Source organism: Furipterus horrens, unplaced genomic scaffold (assembly GCF_987537825.1).
Source record: "Furipterus horrens unplaced genomic scaffold, mFurHor1.1.pri manual_scaffold_10, whole genome shotgun sequence".
NCBI classification, from domain to species: Eukaryota; Metazoa; Chordata; class Mammalia; order Chiroptera; family Furipteridae; genus Furipterus; species Furipterus horrens.
Genome location: NW_028327180.1, coordinates 51858735 through 51884306, shown reverse-complemented (window position 1 = coordinate 51884306; position 25572 = coordinate 51858735). Strand labels below are relative to the sequence as shown.

Sequence of the window (25572 nt, the reverse complement as noted above, 5' to 3'; positions counted from 1 at the left end):
CATCATCATCACCACAGTCACTAATGATCACACCATTATCATCATCACCACCATCATCACCACCACTGTCATCCTCATCCTCATAATCATCCGACAGGTTCAGTCTGATCTAACTGGAGTCCAAGGTTGCTGCCCATTTCTATGCCCATCTTAATGCATGAGCTGAGGCCTCCGTGTGCCCTGTTTCAGATCTGTATGGTGTCATCGCCTCTCCACTGAGTCTTTGGATGCATCCAGCCATAGTCCCTGATGTCCTTTTATGAATTTTATAAATTCCAAGGAATTGGAGGCTTCATCATTCATGAATTTCCAAGGAAATGGAAGTTGGCTCTTACCTACTATCATGGGTGGCTCTTACAAGTTAATGTTTCGCCTCAGTGAGCCTACATACTGGTGTCTCCAGAACCCCCGGACAGAGCCAGGGGCCCTTCCTTTGGGTTCAGAACATAGATAGCCATCTCCACCTTTGACCACATCATCTTACAAGTCTTTCTGTAACTGTCTGCCTCCCCTACGAACTGACTGTGAGCTCTTTGCAGCAGGGCCTGCCTCCTTCCTATGAGTCCCAGCACCTAACACAGTGGCCAACATACAACAGCTTCTAAGGGCAGTCCACAGCACCCACCAAACACTGTTAGCAGCACCCCCTGTTTGCCAGGCCTGGCTGGGGATACAATAGGAACATAGGCATGGCGCCTGCCCTTGGGGCCTCTAGTCTGGTGGGGAGGCAGACAGACATGGACCATGAAGCAGAGTGCTCAGCGGGAGGCTCCCCAAGAAGACCCAGCTTAGATGGGGTCAGAAAAGCTTCTCCGTGGAAATGACATGGAAGCTGGGCACCCAAAAGATGAGCAGGAGTTCGCTAGTGAGGACTGGGAGGAAGCCGGTCCAGACGGGGCGTCCACACAGAGGGAGACTCATGGCTCAATGGAGCAGCTGAAAAAGACAATGGGGCTGAGGGCGAGGAGAGGGCAGAGCCAGAGGCCAGGTGGAGGCCAGATCCCATGGGACCTGCCAGGCCATTTGGGGACTGTGGGTTTTGCCATGAAGGGCAGTGAGAAGCCATTGCAGAGATGTCAGACAAGGAGTGACATGATTCGATCTGCATCAGAAAATCTCTTGGGCTGCCATGTGGAAATATGTTTGGAATAAGCAAGTGGGAGGGAGACTTGAGGCTGTTGAATTCGTCTACGTGGGAGATGGCAGGGCTGGACTAGTATCGTGGTGTCAGGAATGGAAAATAAAAGCTTTTGGCTTTGGGGGAGTGAACAGCATGTGGTGATGGGTTGCTTGTGGGTGAAAACAGAGACTGTACTAGAGATGACTCCTGGGTTCTGCTGAGAATCACCAGGTGGGAGGAGGGGCCCTTTCCCGGGAGAGCAGAGGGCTGGCGGGATAAGAGACTGGGGACAATCCTACTGCTGGCTGTTCAAGAAGAGAGAACAAAACAAGTGTCACTTTCAAGAAGTTCTCCCTGAAGGGGACAAAAGTGACAGGCCAGAGGGAGGTGTGAGGGTCAGGGGAGGGTCGCCATAAAGACAGGAGGTTTGGGTGGGTGTTTGAGTGACGGGGGTCAGGAGAGGGAGAAGGTCACAGGCAGGGAAGGGGCCACAACGGCAGCCAACGCAGCCCAAAGCTCCTGGAAAGAGCGGGATGTCTATCCGCCGTGAGGGGCTGGACAGAGAGAGGTAGTTTTATGAGCTGAGCGGAGCTGAATGCTGGTCAGGTTGGGAATTCTTTCTCTGCAGCAGTGGGAGCTTCCCCTTGTTATCTCGGCACCTGTAAGAGAAGCTTCCTGCAAGCTCACCATCGGTCGGTCATGTGCTGGATTCTTCCATCTGCCACTCCAGCTCCACTCTCCACTCTGGCCCATAAAATTGGAGGCACTCTTGGGTGTGGCCAGCAGAGGGCCTTGGCGGCTGACTGGAGGTGGGCAGAGGAGAAGGCCAGGTATTTCTCAGAAGGTCCCTCCGGGCCACCATGTCCCTCACCAAGAGTAGCAGCTCTTACCAGGTGTGTTTCCACACAGCTCCTTGCCTGTGTGAGTTAGATGTTGACACCCGCCCTCCGCTCACTGCTGCGGCCTGGGGCTGCGCCCTGTGCCCCAGTGCTGTTAGGCCCAGAGCACAAGACTGCCCCTCGCGATTTTGTGATTTCCCTACACTCTGTTCCTACCTTTGTTTTAAAAATTGATTTTTCTAACTTTCTCAGAGCATCCAGTTTGAGCACGCCTCCAGTTTCCTACAAGGACTAACTGCAGCAATAGTCACCCCTTTCAGATTCTTAAATGCATGGAAGAGGAAGCTTGGGGAGGAAACCTAGGTATCTTCTAGTCCATCTCCTTTTTTTAAGGGAGAAAACAATATTCAGGAGGCGGAGCAAGTTGGCCAAGGTCACACAAGTTAGTATAACCGTACTTAGCTCTTGCGGGAGATGTGGATTCCAAAACAAGGAGCAGTTCTTGCCAGGGAGGAAAGGCGGGGTCATTGAGCTGATTATGGGAGGCAGCTGGGAGAGTTTTGAAGATGAGAGGGGCATGTTCTTGTTATCTGGAATTTTCTTGCCAGTTCCCGAAACTTTGCTTCACAAGCTTTGCTAACCCACATGTATTCTCTCCCCCAGGGATAGGACCCATCCATCTCAACGAGATCGAGTGCGCTGGGAATGAAAAGTCCATCATCGACTGCAAGTTCAACACTGAGTCCCAGGGCTGCAGCCACGAGGAAGATGCTGGTGTGAGGTGTAACGTCCCTGCCATGGGCTTCCAGAAGAAGGTGAAGAGACTGGTCACACAGAAGGGACTGTGTTATACTTAGGTTATTGAGGCCCCAGAAACTATAGACGAAGCGGCCTCACTCTGAGGGTTTCTAGCAGGTGGAATTAGGATGCTCTGATGATGATCTCGGGAGGGGCTCACTATTAATGATGTGGCCACCTAGCATGTGTAAATTTTCCAAATGAGAAAACACATGTATAAGCACCACCGTCCTTAGTGGCAGATGTTGAGCATCCACTGTGTGTCACATCCTGCACTGGGCCAGATGTATGATGTGATCGCTTTTCAGTCCTTTCTGTAAAGGACACCCTTGGCATGGGCCCTTTCCAGGGAGCCAGAGGGGCCACATGGACAACAGATCTGCAAATCACACAGATGTAAGCACAATGCAGATAGTATTTGGGGACAGAAGACTGGATTTTGGTAGTCAGAGGGAAAGAAAAGGGAACCCTGATAGCGTTAAACCAGAGACATACCTTCCTATCCTGAGACAGGGGTCTCAGAAAACCTACACTGTCTTCTAGCTTGGATAACCTTGCCCACAGAGTAGCCAACAGGTGACTCCTTCTTTGCCAGAGGTCTGTCCAATCTTACCCAAAGGCCCAATAAATCCTGTTTAGTGTTCTTCATTATGCCATGAGTGTGGTCAGGTCTGTGCATCATCTGGTGGGCAGCACATTGGAAGAGCTTCTTGAGTGTTTATTTTTAAAATGAGCAAATGCAGACACATCAGGGTGTAGGATGGTTCTTTAGCCAGATTCCTACTTGCACAGTGATTCTTGACCTTGGCACCAGCATGCCAAAAGTGTTACTGACCAGTCAACCACAATACATCATGTGCAACTCATTGTCCAACAAGCCAAAAATGTGAACCCAGTAGCACTCGGCCAAGTCACACATTTGCTTGTGAGTGAGCAGGGTTCTGGGAGAGCAGGGGCTGGGAGAGCAGAGGGTGGGAGAGCTGGGGTGAGGGCCATATCCCCACTGCTGCAGGAAGGCGGGCCATCTGTGAGTACCCAGCAACATTCCAACAGCCATAACAGTGCTGTAAAAGCCAACGTGCTCTGAGCTGGTGGGCTGTGGCACCATTCACTTCAGACAAATTGCAGTTGCGTGGAGCAGGGTTTTCAACCCAAATGAGAGCTCTGTTTACAGTGGGAATTGCTTAGCCAGCCTAGGGATGCCAGCAGAGGCTCCAACTCCCTCACCTTTCATGGGCCCTCCAGGCTCCAGGAGGTGGCCCTACTCTCCACTAGAGCGCAGGCAAATTTTACACCTGGATCTGCTATTCTTGTCCCTGGGAAGGAGATGGGGAAAGTCACCTCTGAAAGAAATCCCTATGGGCTGTGCGAATTCTTGCCACTGCGGATGGCCAGGCTTCTGCATGGCTGGCTTGGGGACCCCAAGGGTACTGGCAACACCTCTGGGAAGAATAATTGAGACATCTGAGTCTTATCGCTGTGTTAGATTGCTGGGCTGGCAGAACAAAATACCTCAGACTTGGGTGGTTTAAACAATAAAGATTTAGTCTCATCATTCTGGAGGCTGGAAGTCCAAGATCAAGGTGCTCACAGGGCTGGTTTCTCCTGAGGCCTCTGTCCTTGAGTCTCAGAGTTCTCCCTGTGTCCTCACATGGCCTTTCCTCTGTGCTCATGCATCCCTGGTGTCTCTTTCTCTTCTAGTCATTTTGGATTAGGGCCCCACCCAGGTGACCTCATTTAAACTAATTACCTCTTGAAAGGCCATTTCTTCAAATACAGTCACTTTGGCAATCAGCATATGAATGCAGGGGCACAGTTTAGTTTATAACAATCACTCACTAGCTGATCCATCAGTGTTTTTGAGCCTTCAGTTTGCCCCTCTAAAATAAGGAGGTGAGAGAGATAACTCTAAAAAAGTCAGTTGACTTTTTGTTGAGTGGCTAATGAAGGCCACAGGCTTGGAACCCAGCAGCAAAGCCAGCAGCACTCAGGAAAACAGCGTTGGACTCCTGAAGGCCAGACCTCTTGCCTGTTCTGAGCCCTCTTACCTGCTCTGGAGAGACTTTTGTTTTCTGATGGGACTCCCAGCTAATGATCATTGCTATGATAGTGTCTAATATTTCACGAGCACCTCCTGGGTGCCAGGCCTTGCCTGAGCACTTCCCATGAACTGTCTTATTTCACTCATCTACTCAACAGCCCTGGGAGGTAGATGGAGCATCATAGCTGCCCTCGGCTGGTCTGTTTGCTGCGACCTCATTGGCCCTTGCATCCCCTAAGTCCAGAACAGGAATTAAGATGTGCCCCAAGGGTCATGCTGTTGCTAAGGAGTGGGCAGCTATTGTGCTGTTGCTAAGGACTGTTGACCAGACAACTGCGTGCTGAGGATCCCGGGAGGTATCATGCCTTATCCCAAAGGCATGAATTGGTAGAAGCTTAAAGGGTAGCAAGGCGCGGTATCTGGATTAAGATATGCAGTTAGAACCCTTTCAGATCTCCCTGCTTGTTTATTCATTCATTCCAAAAACAGTTGTGGCATACCTAACATTCCTGAGGGGCTGCCTTTGATATTGATCACACGGGAAAACAGACAAATCCAGCACTGCCTTTTGGAGTTTATATTTTAACCGAGGAGACAGATGTTAAACAAATTGTAAGGTCGCGCAACTAATCATCACAAGTGCCAAGGAGATGTGTAGGTGTTTGGTGCTGGGCCCTTGTGGTTACTATGAGTGCAAGATGCTGCTCAGCAATAACCATCAGAGAACTTTGAAAACATAAAGATTTATTACACACAGGACTGAAATTGCACAGCGCGCCTGGGCCACACAGTGAGGTCACAGGTGGAGACAGAGTGCTCAGCGCTGGGGTTCTGCTTTTATTGGAGTCAAGGGTGAGGCCCTAGGGTTCTGTGGGTTCACTTTTTATCGTTGAATGTAAAATGTAAGAAGGAGAGAAAAAAATGTGGCCCAAATGTCAGTTATCAAAATTAACCAAGATCTCTAAAATAAAGGACCCTCAGTGAGCAGAGGGGGCCTTTATCCAGCCACACGGCTGACCACGTGTTTATTTGAGATAGGCTTCTTGCAAGGGGGATGCCTCATAGTCCCAGTTTAAGTCAGGCTGTTGCCTTACACAGAACAGAAATCCCAAGTGGCAGGGCTTCCACCACCAGAGGGAGCCGCAGAATGGAAGGGGGCACTGACCCCAAGCAGAGGGGACCGTCAGTGTGAAACTGGAAGGAAGAGCAAAGTCAGCCAAAAAAGGGCCCCTGTATGTAGTGGACTTCCATGTGAAATGTGTGGCTCACTGTGGGACATGGTCAGGAAGTCAGGGAACCACGGAAACGGAAAGGAGGCGCACGAGCCTGGAAGTCGGGGAACAAGGATGAGGCAGACCTGCGACTGTGGCAGAGGGGAGCAGTGGGGGCCTGGCGAGCTGCTGGCCTGTTCCACGCAGGGCAGTGGCAGGCCGGGTGCTTTTCAAAGATGACTCTGGCTTCTGAGTGGAGAATTGACTTCTCCTGACTCATGGGTTTGCTTCCATCTCATGGATGCTGTGAATTACATTAACGAACAGGGTTCTCTCTTTCCTTTGAAGGGGATGAAGGCAAGAGTAGAGGCCAGACATGGCAGTGCCTGGGGACCGGGGAGGGCAGCGGTGGGGCGGTGGGGGGTTGAGGGGGGTTGGAGAGAGACTTGGGAGAAAAATCCACCAGGATGTGGGGGATGAGAGAGGGTGATGTTGAGGATGGTTCCCAGATTTTTGGCTTGTATAACAGAATGGAGTAGGGATGAGCAGACTACAGCTTGCAGGCCAAACCCATCCCTCAGCCTGTGTTTGTAAATAGTACAGTGTTATTGGAGCATAGCCATGCCCAGTCATTGACATGTCGTCTGTGACTACTTGCACACTACATGACAGAGCTGACTGCTTGTGACAGGGGGACACAGCCTAAAGCCTAAGATATTTACTGGCAGGCCTTTTATAGAAAGTTTGCTGCCTGGGAGAAATGGTAGTGACTTTAGCTGACATAGGGGGCAAGCAGGAGATACAGCACAGGTTTAGGTGGGGAGAGAAAAGAGGACAAGTTCTGAGTAGGGGTCTCAGAGGTGCCAAGTGTAATTATCCAGTAGGCAGTTGGCTCTCTGGGTCTCAGAAGAGTTCTGGATGGAGAAGACAGCAGGGGCTGCTGTGGGAGGAGATGAGATCAGGAGCTGGAACCAGCCAAGCAGAGGTGTGGCGAGAAGAGGGCCCAGGAAGCAATCTTGGGGAATTCTAACATTTTAGGGACTCTAGGCGCATCCTACCAGGTGTCTGATTCTAAGGGCAGTGCCCCCCTCCCCCGGTGGACTCATGGGGAGCAGAGGCAGCTCCTGCTGTGGTACTCTGTGGCGGCCCATGGGCCTTCCGGCTACATAGGCTCTGGGGCCCCAGGATGCGGGGCCTGATATGTGCAACCATGCTCTTCATGGTGCCAGCACACCGTAGGCTCTCAGCGATGCTGTTGAATCTGCCTGTGCCCCAGGCAGGACCCTGTGGCTAGGGAAAATTGGGACTGATGGCAATGCAGTGGGACCGCTCCTCTCTGTCCCCTCCTGGTGACCACGCCTACCTTTCTCTCCACAGCTGCGCCTGCATGGGGGCCGGAACCCCTATGAGGGCCGGGTGGAGGTGCTGGTGGAGAGGAACGGGTCCCTCATGTGGGGGACGGTGTGCGGAGAGAACTGGGGCGTTGTGGAGGCCATGGTGGTCTGCCGGCAGCTGGGCCTGGGATTCGCCAGCAACGCCTTCCAGGTGAGAGGCCCTGGCCTGAGACCCCTCCATCCAGTCTGATCCTGCTCACCTCTAGTCAGCCCCTCGTCTTCCATGGACCTTCCCCCAGCTGCCCAGGAGGAGGAGAGCAAAGTGCCGTGAGCTGGGGGGCAGGAACCACATCCTAGCCTTGGTTCTGCCCCTCACAACTCTGAGTCCTTGGGCGGGGGTCACACACACACCGCCACCCACCCTCCCTGTTCCTTCGTTGCAGAATTATGGCCAGTCCACTCAGCTTTGTGCCCTGGGATTCACTGTAGGATGAGGGCTAATCTTGGGGTGTCCTGATGTGCCCTTTGCAGAGGGAAGCAACTCAGTCCTACATGGTAGTAGAGACCGCCCAGGCCAAGGCCCAACATGCCTCGGCTTGCTCCTTTGGAGGCCCTCTGGCCAGAGCATGTTCATAGTGGTAGTCCGTGCTCATACTTTCTCCCACTGACCGGCTGCTAATGTAACGGAACCCCTGGGCTGCTCCGATTGAAACAGAACCCACGGGCTGTTTAGTTAGGGGTCCGATTGCCCGCCGCCAGAATCATAACTCTGAATACCAGAGTTTGGTGAAAAGAAAAAGAATTGTTTATTTACACGTAGTCCTGCCTCCCCCTCCCAGACCTGGCCAGTCTTAGAAAAGTCAGAAACCCCGTTTCCCTACTTCCTAGGCACAGTTCAGCTTTACCAGCAGCTGCCAATCACTCAGTTCTGATTGGGGAGGTACTTTCTGTGCTGTGGTGTCCTCCAGCTCTCAATGCAGGACCGCCTGGATTCTCAGCCTCCTTATAAACTGCCTTCTTCCTGCAAACCGTGTGGATCTCCTCTCCTTCTCAAAGCAGCCTGGCAAGAGCCTCTTCTTAAAGCCGACTGGAGACCCCTGCTCCAAGCCACATGGAGGGAGCCCACGAGAGCCAGAGAGTGAGGGCGTGAGGGCCAGAGAGAGCCTGTGAGAGAGAGCCTCCTAGAGCCAGAGCCAGCCCCAAATGTCTCCTGCTCCTTCTCTCTTCCTCCCTGCATCCTCTCTCCCCCTGCGTCCTCTCACGCAGTGGGTGTTGCAAACAGTTCTGACCATTCACAGAACCCTACGTAGGCTCTGTCTGCTTCTTCCGTACCAGCCCGCAGTCCAAGATCCCTCCCATCTTCCTGAGTCTTGGAAGTAAAGCGGATCTTTGCAACAATGTTTCCAGCCACTAGCTCCAGGCATGCAAGGGCAACCTGAAAGCTGCTTCCTGCTCCCTATCTCCCAGCTGCAAACTCTGGGGTTTGTTTTTGGACTCCCCTGTTTCTGTAACACTAACTTTCTAAGCCCATCGAGAACCCTTGTCCTGACAGCTGCACCCTCCTCCCCCGGATCCCTTCCTCAAAGACAGTGACTCAGCTGAGGGCAGTCAAGCTCCTGCCCCTACTGAGAGGCAGCAGAAGAAAGAGAAGTAGCGTTTGGCTGCCCTGGCTGGTGTGGCTCAGTTGGTTGGGCGTCGTCCCGTGAACTGAAGGCTCACAGGTTCAATTCTCAGTCAGAACACATGCCTGGGTTGCGGGTTTGGTTCCTGATCGAGGCATGTAGGGGAGGCCACTGACCGATGTTTCTCTCCCTTCTCTCTCCCTCCCTTTCCTTCTCTCTGGAATTGGTGGGCATGTCCTTGGGTGAGGAAAAAAAAAAATATGCCCTCTGGACCCTGCATTGTGGGGAAACAGGCACCCACAGTGTAGAACAGGGTCAGAAAGAGGCTGGGGGGAGGGGAGCAGGAGACAGAAGGCTCAGACTCTGTCCCCAGCTGTGCTCCAAGCAGCCCATGGCATAATGACTGGGGCAAAGCAGCCACCTGTCCAGGCCTCAGTTTCCCTCCCTATGGCATGGAATGAATCCAAAGGCCCACAGGGCCCTGGCTCTGAGCACTGTCCTTAGCTTCTCCAGAGCAGGAAAATGGCTGGAGCACCCCCTCCCATGCCATCTTGCTCTGCTAACCCTGACTCCAGCTCCTGTGCCCAGGTGGCCCTGCTTGGGAAGGGGCTTCTAAGGGTGGCACATGGAAGTACTGGGAGCCTTGCAGGGCCTGAGTGCCTGCCAGGCTCAGGATAAGCTGTGAGTCCTGAGCAAGGCTGCCCTGTGGCCTCTGACTCCACTGCCTACGCCCTTGGGGAGCCCTGCTGCCGGGCAGTGCAGCACCTCTGCCAATACTGCTTGTGACAAACCAGCATCCTCTCCATTTCTCTCCAGAGAGGGGAGAACAGTGCTCCCTACAGTATAATGGCCACCCAGATATTTTTGTTCCTTGTCAGCCCATTCCTAAGGCACCTGGGCCACAGCTGGGGTGTGAAGTGGGCCCTCACCTGACATCAGTCACTGATTACAAGTCCTGTCCCTTCTCTAGTCCCCAGTTTCCTAGCTAGAGGGGAGGGACATCCAGTCAGTCTCTCTAGAGAAACAGAGCCAGTAGGATGGATGGGTATCAAGCTAACTACTGCCATATGTAAGTGAGTTTCTCCTCTCATGCCAATTTTGATCAGTTGGTAGTGTCTTCCTGGAGCACTGTGTTGAGAAGGATTCTGGGGTCTCAGGCAGGCTCAGAGGGGAAGTGCTGTGATTGATGAGTAATGTCTGCCCTGGGCTCAGGATGAATTCGTGGCAGCGCGGGTTGCAGGTGCCTGCCATTCCTGATCCACAACACTGAACAGTTGTCTGATCAACGCAACCTTAGCAATGCTCTCCAGAGAGGGGAGTGGCTGAACCCAATCTCACAGCCAGAAGACGTGGATTCGTGATCGTTCTGCCACTAACCGCACGACTTCTGTGAACGATTCTCTGTGCCTCATCTGGCTCCATCTGCAAAATGGGACCATAAAGCTTTGAGGTGTTTGTGAGGCTGAACGCTAATATAATATGAGAAAGTAACCATTCAAGGTGACATGCTAGCCATTTCTTTTGTTGATTTCTCCAGGAGACCTGGTATTGGCACGAAAACAGCAATGCCAACAAAGTGGTCATGAGCGGAGTGAAGTGCTCGGGAACGGAGCTGTCCCTGGCCCACTGTCGCCAGGATGAGGACGTGGCCTGCCCCCCGGGTGGAATGCAGCATGGGGCTGGAGTCGCCTGCTCAGAAAGTGAGAGTCCCCAGGGGTTGTGTCCACTCCCTCGTGAGTCAGGGAGGGAGGAGAGGCCTGGGATCTGGTGCCACAACTCAAGACCAGACCCTGCCTGCCACTTACTGCTGACCTTGGCAAATTAGTCAACTGCTGTGACCTGCAATTATCGTTGCTGGTTTTTTCTAGAAACTGAAAATTTGAGGATGACAATGACTATATGCAGGTGCTTAATAAACAGCGGTGCACTATCATTTACCATCACGGAGAACTGGGAAGAAGATTCAGCCTTGTGCTCAGTCAGGTCGATTCTCCCAAGCAGCCTTTCCTAACCCGCTGAGGCAGGACGCTGGCTTCTCTGGGCAGACACCCCAAGCTACAGCATCCTGTCTGAGAGAGGCAAGACCCTCACAACAGCAGCCTTTTCTTGGCTTATTAATTCATTTATATTTGTAATATACCATTCTTTCCAAAAGGAAATTTAGATAACATAAACCTCAATAAAATTCAAGGTAGCATAAAATAAAAGCTGGTGAAAGGAGATACTGGCAAAAAGTTAGTGGCTCCAAATGGATCTGAGAGAGGTGAACTAAAAATATGTACCATACAGTCCTGTACATTCAATACCTAGAGGCTCACTACAGTGAGCTTCCTAGCAGCCAAGGGAAAGAGGAAAACCTGTTCATTAATATAATTTACAATGTCCATGAGACAGAAGCAACCCCATGAGTCAAGAGAATCTTGAAGGAAATTTATTATGAGGACCAAGAGTTATCAGGTAAGCAATGGCCTGCGCATCCTCATGGCAGACCAGAAGTGAGTTTCATGAGGCTGTTGCACAGAGAACCCTCAGCTTAGGCTGACGGTATCACTCAGACTCTCCAGGGGGCAACAGTCATTTAGGCCAGAAACACTGATGTGACTTACTACCTTATTTAGAGAAATTAAGTATATTCTTTGGGCAACTCTTTGCAATTACTTTTTCTCATCAAGCCAATTTCACGTGCCCCACATCTGCAAGTCCTCCACTGTCTCTCTCTCTTCGTCATCATGCCCATGTTCAGATTTCGGTCTTCGCTCCCAGCCCCACATCCCACCTGTGCGCCCTGCCACATTCACTTCAGAAACTTCTAAGCAACTTGTCAGAAAATGAAAGAGAGATGGACCTTGTTGTAAATAATCCATCTATAATATTTCTTGTGAAATGGCATGTACTAGGAATGTTCAATTGAATCTCACTTATAAAGGGAAACTTACAGTTAATCTTTTTGTAAAGGAGTGAATGCTAATACAATTATACAGTAAATATAGATTGTAGCCATCAGTAATTTTTTAAACACCTGCTATGTGCCATGTGCTAATTGAGTAAATCCATCCTATTTAAAAGATGCCCTTTTAAAACTCAGGTCTAGAGCCAGTGTGAGTGGAAACTGGAAGAACCTGTTCAGCGATTGGCAGTATAATAAGCATCAGAGCCTTGAAAATGCGCAACTCTTCCTCCTTGCAGTTCCACTGATAGACATATACTCTAAAGAAATCATTTCAGTTATATACACAGATTTACTACAGGGTATTTACTGCAGCTTTATCTTTAACTGGGAAAAATTCCAAGCAGACAATGTTGCTTGGGCTAGTTATGAAGTAAATATTATGTAGCTATGTAATGAATGTTGTAATGGATATTTATTAACAAGGAAATATGTCAAGATGTATTTGTAAGGGAAACAGTATAAACAGACTATAAATCTACATACAATATTACACACATTGGAAGAAAACAGATCTGGATTGCTCCCAGCAGAGTCAGCCCAAGGTATTAAGAGGGTTCTCTTTCTGGATAGATTGCTACTGTTTGTCATTGTACTTGTTATTGTTCGGTTTTTGTGATGGAAAATCTCAAGCCACTCAAAAGTAAAGAGTGATATAGCAAATCCTCATAGACCCATGACCAAGAGCACACAATTCCCAGTGTTTTGCCCATGTGCACATCGTGATACCTGCAGAGGTGTCCGAGGGGGCACTCACAGAAGAAGAAGAGGAATTTGGTGTGGCTTTCCTCAAGGAAGGTGGCCTTGAAAGGAAGACCATGAGCCAGCTCCAGATGGTGGTGCTAGGCAGGAACGGGGGTGTCCCAGTTCAGGGACTGGGTGCGAGGTCTCGCTTCTGGCCTGAGCACCGTGCCGCCCTCCGCAGCCGCCCCCGACCTGGTCCTCAGTGCAGAGATCGTGCAGCAGACCACCTACCTTGAGGACCGGCCCATGTTCATGCTCCAGTGCGCCATGGAGGAGAGCTGCCTCTCGGCCTCGGCTGCCCAGACCGACCCCAGAACAGGCTACCGGCGGCTGCTGCGCTTCTCCTCCCAGATCCACAACAACGGCCAGTCCGACTTCCGGCCCAAGAACGGCCGCCACGCGTGGATCTGGCATGACTGCCACAGGTAAGGTCTCCCTTCCATTGTCCCCAGGCTTCCCCAGCCCTACTTCCTGCGGGACCCACGTGGGACTGAGAATCACAGGGTCACTTCGAGAGGCCACACGGTCCAGGGGTGGGGTTTCCCTAAGTTGAAGGGAGTCCATGTGCCACACTGGCCTGCCATTCTCCACAGCAATGGCCCTGGCCCAGCCCCCCTTCCCCGAGCCCCTTCTCTGTCCTGCCCCCTGGGCCTCTAATGTTGGAAAACAAACTTTGTCATGGTCTCCAAGTGTGTCCACAGGAAGTCTGTGCACTGCAGGGCACTTGGAGGCTCTGCAGTGACTGGACTCTGAGTTCATTTAAAAATATACTGTAAATACCAGTATGTATTTTAAGCATTTCTAGAAAGATGGTGGGTTTGGGGACAAGTGTTCTAGCCCCAGGAGTCATGAGATCTGGTCTCTCAACCGAGCTGTGCCTCTAACCAGCTGTGATGTCAAGAGGCTGGGCCACATCACCCGGAACCACTCATCCCTTCCAGGCCGCAGTCTGTGGATCTGATCCCAGGACTATAAATTCTGGACAGGAACAGAGTCAGATCGCAGGGCCAGCCCTAGCTGGGGCCAACAGGAGCCACCCCGTTCATCTCTGGCCTTTCTATTTGTTCTTTGCCTTGATTCTTACCCTGATCCAGAGCCTGTGGTCCCTGCTTGTCCACATTTTCCTGCTCAGACCTGAGCTGAAGCAGAAGCAAGCACACTTTTGAAAGGGAAGGGAAGGAGGCCCCCGCCGTTCAACATGGCAGCCACAGTTCCCCAGGGGCCCACAGACGCTGGTCCAATGGGTGCCCATCCCTGTGCTCAGAACCCCAGTTACACAACAGAGCTTTTGCACGTGGTCCCCACTTCTCAAGGTGAGGCCGTGGGCTGGTGCACCTGCCGTCACGCTGCACCCCGGGGCCCGGGAAGACTTCACATTAGAATCTGTGATTTACCAGGGTCACCAGGTGCTTATATGACCATCGAAGTCTGAGATGCCCACATCTAGCTCATCTCTACGCCACCCCCCTGCTTGAAAAAATGGGGGCCACTTTAAGGGCACAAGAACTAACATTTCTTGACCCCCTCTGAGTGCCAGGCATGGGGTACCCTCACTTTCACGGGCAAGGCAACGGAGGCTTGGTGTTTGTGTGACACCTGGCAGGGAGCCCAGCATGGGCCTGTCTGAAACCAAAGTGTATACTCTTTCTGTCACCTCTGCTGACCCTTCATCACAAGTCTCTCTGGCTGCTTTATCATGTGATGACATTGGTCTAGTCACATTCGAATCAGTTTGGGGGTAGAGTTGTTCAGCTCGTTTCAAAAGACAGGACTGTGATAGAACTTAGGAGTGCTGATTTTCCTTTATAATGACTCTGTGTGCTCTGAAAGTCCCCATTAGCCAAAGAGTTTTTGCTCTTTGTGTAGAAGCATGTTGGTCCTCTGCAGGGTGGAAGTCAAGGGTAGAAGGGAAGTAGTCACGACCATGTTGGTTCCTGGCTCCCTTGGGAGCACGTGGTCGGAGCCTGGGCCTGCGGGGGCTGATGCTGCTTGAGCATCTATAAGTAGAAAGTAATTGCATCTGTGCCCACACCAGATGGTCCATCCAGACATGTTGTGGGTGGAGTCTCTGCGTAACATATGCTTGCTCTCCCAGGAGTGGGCTGTCCTCTGAGAATGTACATGGTGACATCAGGGAAGCATCTTCTGATCGCCCGCCCCTGCTTCTCCTGTGGTCTCTTTTAGTTCTTCGCTTGCAGATGTTCCAGTAAACGGTTGGGAGGGATGTGTGGGAAGGAACATGTGGCCAAGTGAATGTCCCCTCAGACCTTTCCTGCTGGTCATAACTGAGAGCCTGTGACTATGGCACCCCAGGGAGCATGCAAGAGCCCCACCCAGCCTCCAGAGCTTTGGGGACTTCTTCAGGCTCTGTGGGAGAACCCTTCAACAGGACTCCTGGCCCCAAAACTCTGTTGGGTCCCTTTTGGAGTCTGATGAAAGCTGTCCCTTCCTCCACTAGAAAACATTATTTTTTTTCCAGAATATTCAACATCCTGGCTCAGCAGATTCCGAGCCCATCTGCAGAGCCAAAGTTAAGAACCCTGGCTCAAATTAGTGCAAATGAGGAAAACTGTCCCTCCCAATGTAATTGGTGCCACAGTGACGAGCAGGGCTGTGTTCTGCCCCAAGACGACACAGAGACTGACCCCCTTAGATGTCTCCTCACCAACCAGACATAGAGGATGAGGCCCTACATCATTCTCATACATGGTGCCCTTGGTTGACGATCTTGACAAGGTCCCCATCCTGCTTCTTGTGCCTCCAGGGAGAGGGGCCAAACTGTGTACCTGGCATATCATGTCCTGGCTTTGACAGGTGCCAGGTAAAGCTGGGCACACATGCACACCAGACACAGGGCTGTGTCGGAGGGCTGGCGCACCCACCTTGGAGCAGCCAGGGGAGCCCTGGGAGCTGGGGAAGCAGGGAGGGGACAGCCAGCCCAGGGCCAGTCCTCTGAGTCAGGAGTGGCTTTGCTACAAAGGAGCTCCTTGTTCGCTCCACCCTGCCTCCCCGTGTGTGGAGCATCTCCCGTGTTGGGTCAAAGCCCCAGAAAAGTGACGTGGCCTCTGTGAGCCAAGGTTAGGCCCTCATCACACCCATGGCGCTTTGTGCCAGCTCAGGGGCTGCTTAGCATGTCGGGAAGGCAGGATGGAGTGAGCAGAAGGGTCCCTGTCCGTGTGGCTACACCTCCTGAGCCTGGAACTCACCCTGCCATGGGGACAGGAGCACTGACCCACCACAGCTGAGCACCACTGGGACTGTCCATCCTGGAGGCCTGGAGAGGGTGGGACCACGGGCTGGCATGGGAAAGGTGACAAGTAGAAATGTCTCCTCTACAATGTGTACTGATTCTCTGACTAGAAGTTCCATTTGGGTCTCCAGCGACCTAGGATAACAAAGAATATACCCAAGCCTCTCGCCTTTCTCTGGTCTGGTTTTGCCTGTCACAAAGTATGCGTCCATCACCTCCTTCCTCCACAAGCACTAAGTCCTCCAATACTGGGCTCTGGAGTCTTTGGGTAGAAGTCCTTCCTTCATCCAGATTACAATGAACGACCTCCGTAAAGTGCCAGATCCCCTTAGTGTTGTGGCGTTTCTTCCCAAGTGAAGTTGTCCTATCTCTACCCCATGGGTCAGTCCCCCTCTTAAACTTCCAAAGGTCGGGACACCTCAGACTGGAGAGAGGAGGTGCACCAGGATGTGCCTTCCCGGGGTGTGTGTGGCCGGGGGTGCCCCAGAAGGGAGACGGGGTCCTGGGGGTGATGCCACACATGCAGGGCAGGGAGCGGGGAGCAGGACTGCGGCCACTAAAACTGCGAGGCTCTGATCAGTCGTTTTATCCCCAGTGAAGCAAGGGGAGCGGGAGAAGGTCAGCCTTGCAATGGTTTGTTGGTGGCCTCTGTCTGAGTTGTGTTTAGACAACGGAACATAAACCTATTTCGCTTCGGTGTTTCCAGTGGACAAACATGGTAACAGAAGTTGTTCTCTGAAAGATGCAGACATGCTTTAGGCAATGAGTCAGACCTCGGCTCTCATCTTGCTCCTTTCGGAAGCCAAAGGAGACTCAACACCATCATCACTTCAGCTGCCACAAAACGCGTCCTTGTGAATGTTCTCGGCGGGCCCCTGGCTCAGCATCGTTTTACCTAAAAATATAAGTGAGCTGGGAAAAGCCAACATAGGAACTTATGACATTATTTTTAGCAAAAGCAAACATGGGAGGAAGAGGAAAAGAACCTCTCATTTCCTCTCTGAAATCCTACCCTTTTCATTCATTCCCCTCTTCCCTCCATCCTGCTGCCCTCGTTCCAGTGGGGGGAGCCTGAGGCCAACCACAAGAGGTGTGGGAGGTGAGGAAGCCACCCTGGGCCGGAGCATAGCCGTACCAATGGAAGTGGTGGTAGTAAAAATGAAAATACGCCTCCTGTTCCTGCGGGGAGGACTGGTAATATGGAGAGAGCTGACAGGTAGCGAGCACCCCTCTGTCACAAGCCCATCGTAGATACTTCTGCAGTTTCTCCTGCTGGATCCTTACTGCATCATCCTCTCTTCCCTGAGGAGACCACTCAGGTCACACATAAACAAAATGGTTCTGCTCCCAGGTCATGGTATCTTGTCTTCCATTTTCCTCATTTTTCAAATGCCCCCTGTAATGAGAGGCAAGCGTGACCCATAGTTGCAGACCTAGGACCAGCCAGCCCAGCGCTAGGTGGTTCCAGAGCAACCAGGTGTCCCCTCATGTATTCTTTTTTTTTTTTTAATTATATTTTTTGGATTATGCTATTACAGTTGTCGAAATTTTTCTCCCTTACCCCCCCGGTACCCTACTTCCCCCCAGGAATATACCCCCTTACTTCATGTCCATGTGTCATGCATGTAAGTTCTTTGACTTCTCCATTTCCTATACTATTCTTAACATCCCCTTGTCTATTGTGTACCAACCAATTATGCTTCCTCCACTACCCCAACCCCCACTGGCTTTTACAGCCAGAAGCTATGAGGCTTTATTTTCCCGGCACTGGAACCCTGGCCTGTGGGGTCTGGCCTGGGGCTGGGATCCCTCGCTCCCCAGGTATCCCTCTCAATTTTTACCCATCACATGTGAATATGGGACCACCCATTCCACTGGCTGCTCCTGCCACTGCCTTACTGCCACTGCCTCATCCCCATCTCCACACCACGTCTTCTCTACCCCAGCTCCCCTTCTCCACCCCTCCTACCCATCTGGATGAAATTGGCTTCTTTAAACCCTCGGTTGTCAAGCTTCCATACAGTTAAATTTTCTGGCAGTTCTGGGTGGTTTTGTTTGTTTGTTTGTTTGTTTTGAGATTGTGATCCTTCTATGGTTGTGCAAGGAGATGAAGCGTGTCCACCTACACCTCCATCTTGACTGGAAACCCCCTTGTGTATTATGAACCAAATGCATCACTGCCCAAGAATTGGCATGTGTTCTCTCCCTCCCCTCTGCCCCCAGTGAAGACACAGGCACATTATGTAAGCAATCAATCAGCCGGGCGGCACAAGCGCTCCCTCCTCTGCTTCACCTCTTCCCACAGGCTTCCAGAGCTTGTCTTCCCTCCTTTTCTGTCTGCTCCATGCAAGGAGCACAGACTTCCCACTGCTCACTCCGGCTGCGGCTGACACTGCCCCACCCCGTCCGTGCCTCCTGCCTGCTGTCGCTCATGCCTGGTGCTTGCTCTCCTGCCTCTCCCCCTTACTCCACAGACCCCCCACTCCCAATTCCCTTCTTTCCCTCTCCACCATAATCCTACTTTTAAAAGTTTTCCAAAGACATCGACAGTGGGCTGTGAGAGCCCTGTGGTGCTCAGGAGGGTCAGTAAAAGCACTTAGTACAAATATCATTCAGTTACTGAGCGGATTGTGTGCCCTGCACTCCCTAATTCACCTCACTGACCCCCGCAGCACCTCTCACCTCCTGCACAGCATTATTCCCATTTGCCAACAAGAGAGCTGAGGCCCTGGAGGGCAAGCTGCTGCCCACTCTGGGCCCACGTAAGCACCACCATGGTGCCACCTCCTGCCATCACCCCTCCTCGCCCACTGGCCACCCCTTTGGACCACATGACTCAAGGTGTTCCCAGAAGCCAATCACCTGCCAGGCAGTTGCTTGCAGGCGTTTGCCCCCCAGACTGACCCCCAGGCCCTGTCTCTCGCTCCAGGCACTACCACAGCATGGAAGTGTTCACCTACTATGACCTCCTGAACCTCAATGGCACCAAGGTAGCAGAGGGCCACAAAGCCAGCTTCTGCTTGGAAGACACCGAATGTGAAGGAGGTATCTTTGTGGGGGGTGCTGGGGGGCTACAGAGGGACTCCAATGCTCTTAACAGCTCTGCCCACCCAGCCCAGAGCTGTTACTCTGGCCAATGCTGACTCTCCATGTGACCTTTCTCTATGGGGGCTTCCATGGCTACCCTCAGGCTGGGGGTGTGGGCAAGCCCTGGCTCGAAAGGCACCTGGAGCCCCCAGAGTTCTGGACACTGCTGGGGCCACACAGTCTCCCTGGTAAGGCCCAAACCCTTCAACCAGACACATAGTCCCCTTTCTCTCTGGCTGCTGCAGCTATTCTCCTTATGTCCCAATGCCAAGTGCCCCTGGGCCACAGGCTCTTACCCAAGTTCAAGGTTAAACGAGCCCGCCTGCAGTCCCTAGAGTCTCCCAGCCCCCCAGGCAGAGGCAGCACTCTGCTCACACTGCCCCACCTGCACTGTGGTCACCTGTGGGTGTACCTGCAATTCTGACATGACTGGGGCTCATCAAGGGAAGACACGTGATTCTTCTCAGCACACCCAGTGCTTAGAGTAGTGTGGCACTACTTAGAGTGGCAGCCTCTCAGTCAATGTGACTGCCACTGTGTGCCATGGGACCAAGTGGCTGATTGGTTTTGAGCACCTTCTATGTGCGATGCAAGCGGCTGGCCCAGTGGGGTCAGACAGAAAAACCAGACCCAAGCCCAAATCCACGTGTTGGTTGTCCAGAGAGAGACACGATAAACCCACATGATGCTAAACAAATAATGCCAGAGCTTCCCCAGATAAGCACTCGCTTTATTCCCAGGCTAATGATTCCTCAGAAGGCCAGGTGGGCCAGAGCGGCCAGGGAGGGCTTCGTGGAGGAAGCGACCCTGGCTGGGCCTAAAAGGAAGGCTGGGATGTGGGTAGATAATCGAGCGAAGGATTCTACTGAAAGGAGAGGAGCAGGCGATGCTGAACCTTGATCAAACTGGTGGGGGGAGGGGAGGAGCAAGATACCGAGGGTGGACCTGGGGATGTCACCCACCAGCAGGGCCATCTGGGGTCCTTTGTGGGGAGGGTGGCACAGAGGGCAGAGGCACCACGTGTACATGGTGACTGGGGTTGCTGCTGCACCTGCCTGCAGACATCCAGAAGAGCTACGAGTGTGCCAACTTTGGCGAGCAGGGCATCACCATGGGCTGCTGGGATGTGTACCGCCATGACATCGACTGCCAGTGGGTGGACATCACCGACGTACCTCCGGGAGAATACCTTTTTCAGGTGAGGGGCGTGGGAAGGAGTTTCAGGCCCCCACTGATGGGAGGAAGGGTCTTTTCCCCAGTGAGGGGGAGGCAGCCTCCGCTCTGTTAGTGCCCAAACACAGAACACCCACATGGAGGCCAGGCTGTGCCATCGGTCAGGCAACCCGAGTATGCGAGGCACGCAGGCCAGGGCAGGGGGCGGTGGGCTGCAGACCTCCTGGGACATTGGCGCTCAGTGCACTTAACATCTGGCACTTTCAAATCAAAGGCATCTGTAGCCAGATTTGGCCCTCAGGCCAGGAATTTGTCCCACAGACTCTAAGCCAACCCACACATGTTGCTTCCTTTAAAGTCACGCCCTCACCACCTCCACCTGGGTTTCTCCCGCTACCTCACACTGCTTTGGTCTGTGCTGTCAGGGCTGAAAGCAATCTCAGAAAATGGCAATTACTCACAAATATCCATGACTTGCCTCTCCCAGAAATCTTTGCCTCATAAAAGAGGATCTGCAGAGGGGTCAGTTCTCAATGCAAAGAAATGAACCTATAATGGTGGGATGTCTGGCACTGGAGGCAGCCCGTCCAGGGACGCTGTGGGGCACTTGCTAGGGCTTCCGCACCCTGTCTGGGTGGAAGGCCAGCCCTGGGGAGAAACCAGGGAGCCTTGGCCTCCCATTGTCCTGCAAATAGTCCTTGACTGGTGGGGAAGACAGGAGGCACCTCCTTGTCCCCCTCCTGGTGCACAGGTGCATGTGGGCCTGCAGAGGCTTCCTCACACCCTCTCATTTTCCCCACATCCCCACCCGTCTTCCTTTCCAGCTTGCCCCATGGGTGGCAAAGTAGGTGACCAAAAATGTGTCATTGTGCCTTTAAAGGTTTCCCAAGGGGCCTGGCCCATGGTCCCTACCCTATAGACAGCCCTGGGATGAACCAACACCTGCAGAGAAGTGACCACAGAAGGACTTTAAAAGTCTCCCTGGGCAATTTCAGAGGCTAGAAGTCAGACAGCCAAGCACTTTTCCACCCACAAGTTCAAAACCACAGACTTGGGGAGGCCCCACCAAAGAGCAGAGTGCTCTGAATTTTAGAAAATTAACATCTGTGTCTCTGTGCACGTACACCGTGGAGGGCGGTTTGCGTTTGAGGCTTGCCATCACTTTGCTGTGTCGTCATGTATTGTGTTCTGACAAACTCCATCGATGGAGTAACTATGGCTCATGGAAGACCACTGGCAGGCCAAGCCCTGCGAAGCCCTGGCACGTGCTGCCTCATGTTGTTACCAGTGATGGCCAGGCAAACCCAGGTCACATCACAAAGTAACTCATGGGCATGTGAATGCCTCTGAGTAATGAAAAAGAATATTTCCCTCAGGGTAGACATGGAGCTTCAGTTGTGTGGGAGCCCTGGGCCCCTCCACTCCCACACGGGCCCGGTGCAGACATCAGCAATGCTGCACATGGCCCGGAAAGCCAGGCCAGGATGACGAAGCTCCGGGCAGAAGGTGTGGGTCAAGGCTCAGAGGCCAGCTCCGTGGCTCACTAGGCTCCCGGTGGCCTTGCTCTGGCCTCTTTCTCACCATTTCCTGGATTCTCAGAAGATCTTTTGTCTAAGAAACTAAAGCTATGACCCACAGGTCCTCATGAGATTTAGAATCGTAGAATGAAAGTCAGGTGGGATCGTGGAGACCACCCATTTCAGCCCCCACCCCCTCCCCCAAGCAGGTCAAGCCGGCCCTGGTGGCTCCCTGGAGGAGCCCATGCTGCCCCAACTCCCGGGGCACCGCTGTCTGTGGGCAGGGAGCTGCATGGGCCTCCGTGTGGGGCTGGTTTGCACAGCGCTGTGAGCCATGCAAGGGCTGGGATCAGGGGACAGGATGCAGCTAAGGCCGTTGGGAAGAAAAGAGATCAAAGAAATGTAAGGCCATCCCAAAGTGGGACTGTTACCAGCCTTAGCATAAGAGACAGGGTCGCAGCGGGACTCGCCCAGGACCCTCAAAGGAAACTCTGTCATCTGTCCCCCACACCTGGCCCACACCCCAGGCACAGCTTTTGTCTCTTCCCCTCCCCCACCTTCTCCTGTCTTCTGGGTTCCTTGCCTCCAATCCCCCTTTTCTATCCACTCGCAGAAACCTTCTCTGAACGATGACCCTCCCTAGTCCTGCTCGCTTGGGCCCTGCCCCTTTAGCTGGGGCAATCAGAGGAAGGGGTACAAGGGGTGCAGTCTCCACCAGAGCACAGGCCCTTGGACTGGCTGAGCAGGGAGGGCTCAGGGGTGGCCTGGAGCAACACCAAGGCCCGGAGAGCAGGAGGGACAGTTCCAGCCACTGTACCAGGAGCGGTGTCCCATCTCTGATGCTCGGCAGCCCTTCTCCCGCTTCCCACAGCACCTGTCCTCGTCCCCACCCTGTCTCAGCACATTCTGCTCCCCAGCTCCCTTCTGCTCCTTCAACAGCCTGTACTGTGTGCCTCCCCCACCCCCAGGCCCCTACTCCTTCCTCTCCACCAACCTCCAGCCTCTCAGGGCAGCTGGGAGACGGAGAGCCCTTTCCGAAGGCTGCTGCTGGTGGAGGCTGTGTGTGAATTCCACTGAGGCAGACAGAGACGCATGGGCATCTCACTCCTCGGCCCCCCAGACCCCAGTTCTGGCCAGTCCTGCCCCCAGCTTGGCTTGGAGCACAGCACCTGCCCTTCCCTGCACTCTGGAAGCAGGACTGGTCCCAGCCGGGCTCTGGGCCCTGGGCCTGGGGTGGTGGGTGGCGGAGGCAGGACTCAGCAGCTGGTCTGACCTAACTCTTCCCCAGGTTGTCATTAACCCCAACTACGAGGTCGCAGAGTCTGACTACACCAACAACATCATGAAGTGCAAGACCCGCTATGACGGCCACCGCATCTGGATGTACAACTGCCACATAGGTAAGACCCCTGGGCAAGCACAGCAGTCCCAGAGTCGGACCCTCAGGCCTACCAGGTCTCCTCTGCAGCCCACCGCACAGGAGACAGGCAAGAGCCACCCTCCTTTCTCAAGGGGCCAGAGCAGCTTCCTAATCTGGGTTCAGAGCCTGGGGAACACAGCCAGCCTTGCATGCCCACGCACAGAAAGGACGCCACAGACACATAGTCCTGGACGCAGATTGGGTTTCTGTAGCCCACTCTGGCCAAGGGGGTGGGGGTGGGTGGGTGGGACAGAACCAGCAGCCAAGCACGGACCCCAAAGCTATTTAAGGGTGGGAGCTGAGGCCACCACCTCATCATGCATGTGACCTCAAAAATGTGGGCGTCAGCGATTTGCGGCTCTGTGTATCGTTTTCCTCTGTCGAGAACTGGAGGCTAGTGAACCAATGTGGCTTCTGGTTGCAAAAAAAGACACTTTTCCTTGTGTTATGCAGCTGGGGCACAAAAGGGGAAGCAGAGCTTTCGCTTCTGCAGGAAAAGTGATGGCCTCACTCTTGGTGAGGAGACAACCAAACACACTGACCATCCACTCCTTCGATGAACAGACAGTGCACCTAACCAGTGCCCGGCCCTAGTGGCTGGCCTGGCGGTGTCACAAAGAGGTGGCCCAGCAGGCGACCTGCTGGAGGTGGTAGCTCCAGGGCCCCTGAGACCACAGCAGGGGCGAGGCCTGAGCCTCTGGTTTGCCAAACTCTGTCTCCCTGATGCCCTCCCTCAGGTGGTTCCTTCAGTGAAGAGACCGAAAAGAAGTTTGAACACTTCAGCGGACTCCTAAATAACCAGCTCTCCACGCGGTAGGGCCACCTCCGTGTCAGCTCCTGCCCGCGGGCCACAGCACACCTTCCCCAGCTGCAATCTGACCGATGGAGCCCCACACTCCCTGTCACCCAGCCCAGCCCCTGCTCCGCTGGGACACTGCAGCCACAGCCAAGCTCAGGAGGAAGGGGTGCTCCCGACAACTGCAGGGGCTGCTGCAGAGTGAGCCTTGTCCCCCAGGCCGTGGGAGAAGGGCCTCCAGCCATCTCGTCCAGGACCCCAGGTCCTCATCAACTTGTCCTATCCAAACCACAAGTCCCCCCAAGTCTGACACCACACTGCTCAGCTCACCACTGATAATACAGGGCCATTTTCTCCTCAGGTGCCTTGTTGGCAACACCAGCTGATCAACCTGAGGTTGTCAGGCTGAATCCCACTTCTCTTAGGTTGTTTCCAGCCAACTTGAATGCCTAGAACACTCTTCCAGTTAAACAAACTGCCTCTCCTCTCCTCCATTCTGTTCACAAATAGAAATAATGCTGCCACATGTTTTCTGAGCAGTGAGCTCAGAGTTGGTGCTTCTCCCCACTTATCTCTTGTGGTTCCATATAAATTTTTAGAAGATGTGGTCTAGTTTGTGGCATATATCATTGGTATCTTGATAAGAATTGCATTGAATCTATAGATTGCTTTGGGTAGTATACCACTTATTTGTATCTTCTTCAATTTCTTCCTTCAGTGTCTTACAATTTTCCTAGTACAGGTCTTTTACATCCTTGGTTAAATTTATTCCTAGGTACCTCTCTTTTTGTTGTTGTTGTTCTATAGTAAATGGGATTTTTTTCTTAGTTTCACATTCTGATAGTTCATTATTGGTGTATAGAAATGCCATCAGATTCTGAGTATTGATTTTGTACCCTGATACATTGCCAAATTCATTTATTAGGTCTAGTAGTTTTTTTGGTGGAATCTTTGAGGTTTTCTATGTACAGTATCATGTCATCTGCAAATAATGAGTTTTACTTTCTCCCTTCCGATTTGGATGCCCTTTCTTTCTGTCTTTCTTTTTTTGTCTGATTGCTATGGCTACAGCTAGGACTACCAGTACTATGTTGAATAAGAGAGGTGAAAGTGGACATCTCTGCCCTATTCCCGATCTTAAGGGGGAACCGCTGTGGTTTTTTTCTGTTGAGTATGATACTGGCAGTGGGTTTGTCATATATGACCTTTATTATGTTTAAATATGTTCCCTCTATTCCCACTTTGCTGAGTTTTTATAATAAATGGGTGCAGGATTTTATCAAATGCTTTTTCTGCATCTATTGATATGATCATTTGGTTTCTATCCTTTTTGTTATTATATTTTCACAGATTTTGAAACACAAAGTAGTAGTATTTATATTGGCAACCTAGGCCTTTGGAAATATAGCTCAAAAGGAAAACTCCCCCACCTGTGTAAGTGACTCACGTATCTGTTGTTCTGTTCTGTGGGTAACTGTTAATGGTGCTATAACCAGAGTCCTGGGTGACCAGGACTCTCACCAAACACCATGTGCCATCACAGATACTTACACATACTTGAATCTTGGAATAAAAGATGTATGATATGTGTCTGTGTTTCATTTGGACCCCTGGACCCAGCCCTGAGCCCCAGAGCCCCGGTCTTGTCAGCCGTAAGGGAGCCGCAGGCACGC

At 52.5% G+C, this 25572-nt stretch overlaps 1 protein-coding gene across 2 annotated transcripts in view; it reads left to right on the top strand.

Annotated features, from left to right (window-relative positions):
- The window catches only part of LOXL2 (lysyl oxidase like 2), a 95254-nt gene extending 69769 nt beyond the window's left edge, over positions 1 to 25485 (top strand). For both annotated transcript variants that reach the window (XM_090290148.1, XM_090290147.1), the window contains exons 7-14: positions 2623 to 2774; positions 7387 to 7554; positions 10503 to 10665; positions 12838 to 13081; positions 18836 to 18951; positions 20055 to 20191; positions 22972 to 23083; positions 23841 to 25485. In XM_090290148.1, the coding sequence (XP_090146274.1) occupies positions 2623 to 2774; positions 7387 to 7554; positions 10503 to 10665; positions 12838 to 13081; positions 18836 to 18951; positions 20055 to 20191; positions 22972 to 23083; positions 23841 to 23920 (1172 nt within the window). In that variant the 3' untranslated portion in view covers positions 23921 to 25485. The remainder of the gene's footprint in view (positions 1 to 2622; positions 2775 to 7386; positions 7555 to 10502; positions 10666 to 12837; positions 13082 to 18835; positions 18952 to 20054; positions 20192 to 22971; positions 23084 to 23840) is intronic.
- The last annotated feature ends 87 nt before the right edge of the window (positions 25486 to 25572 follow it).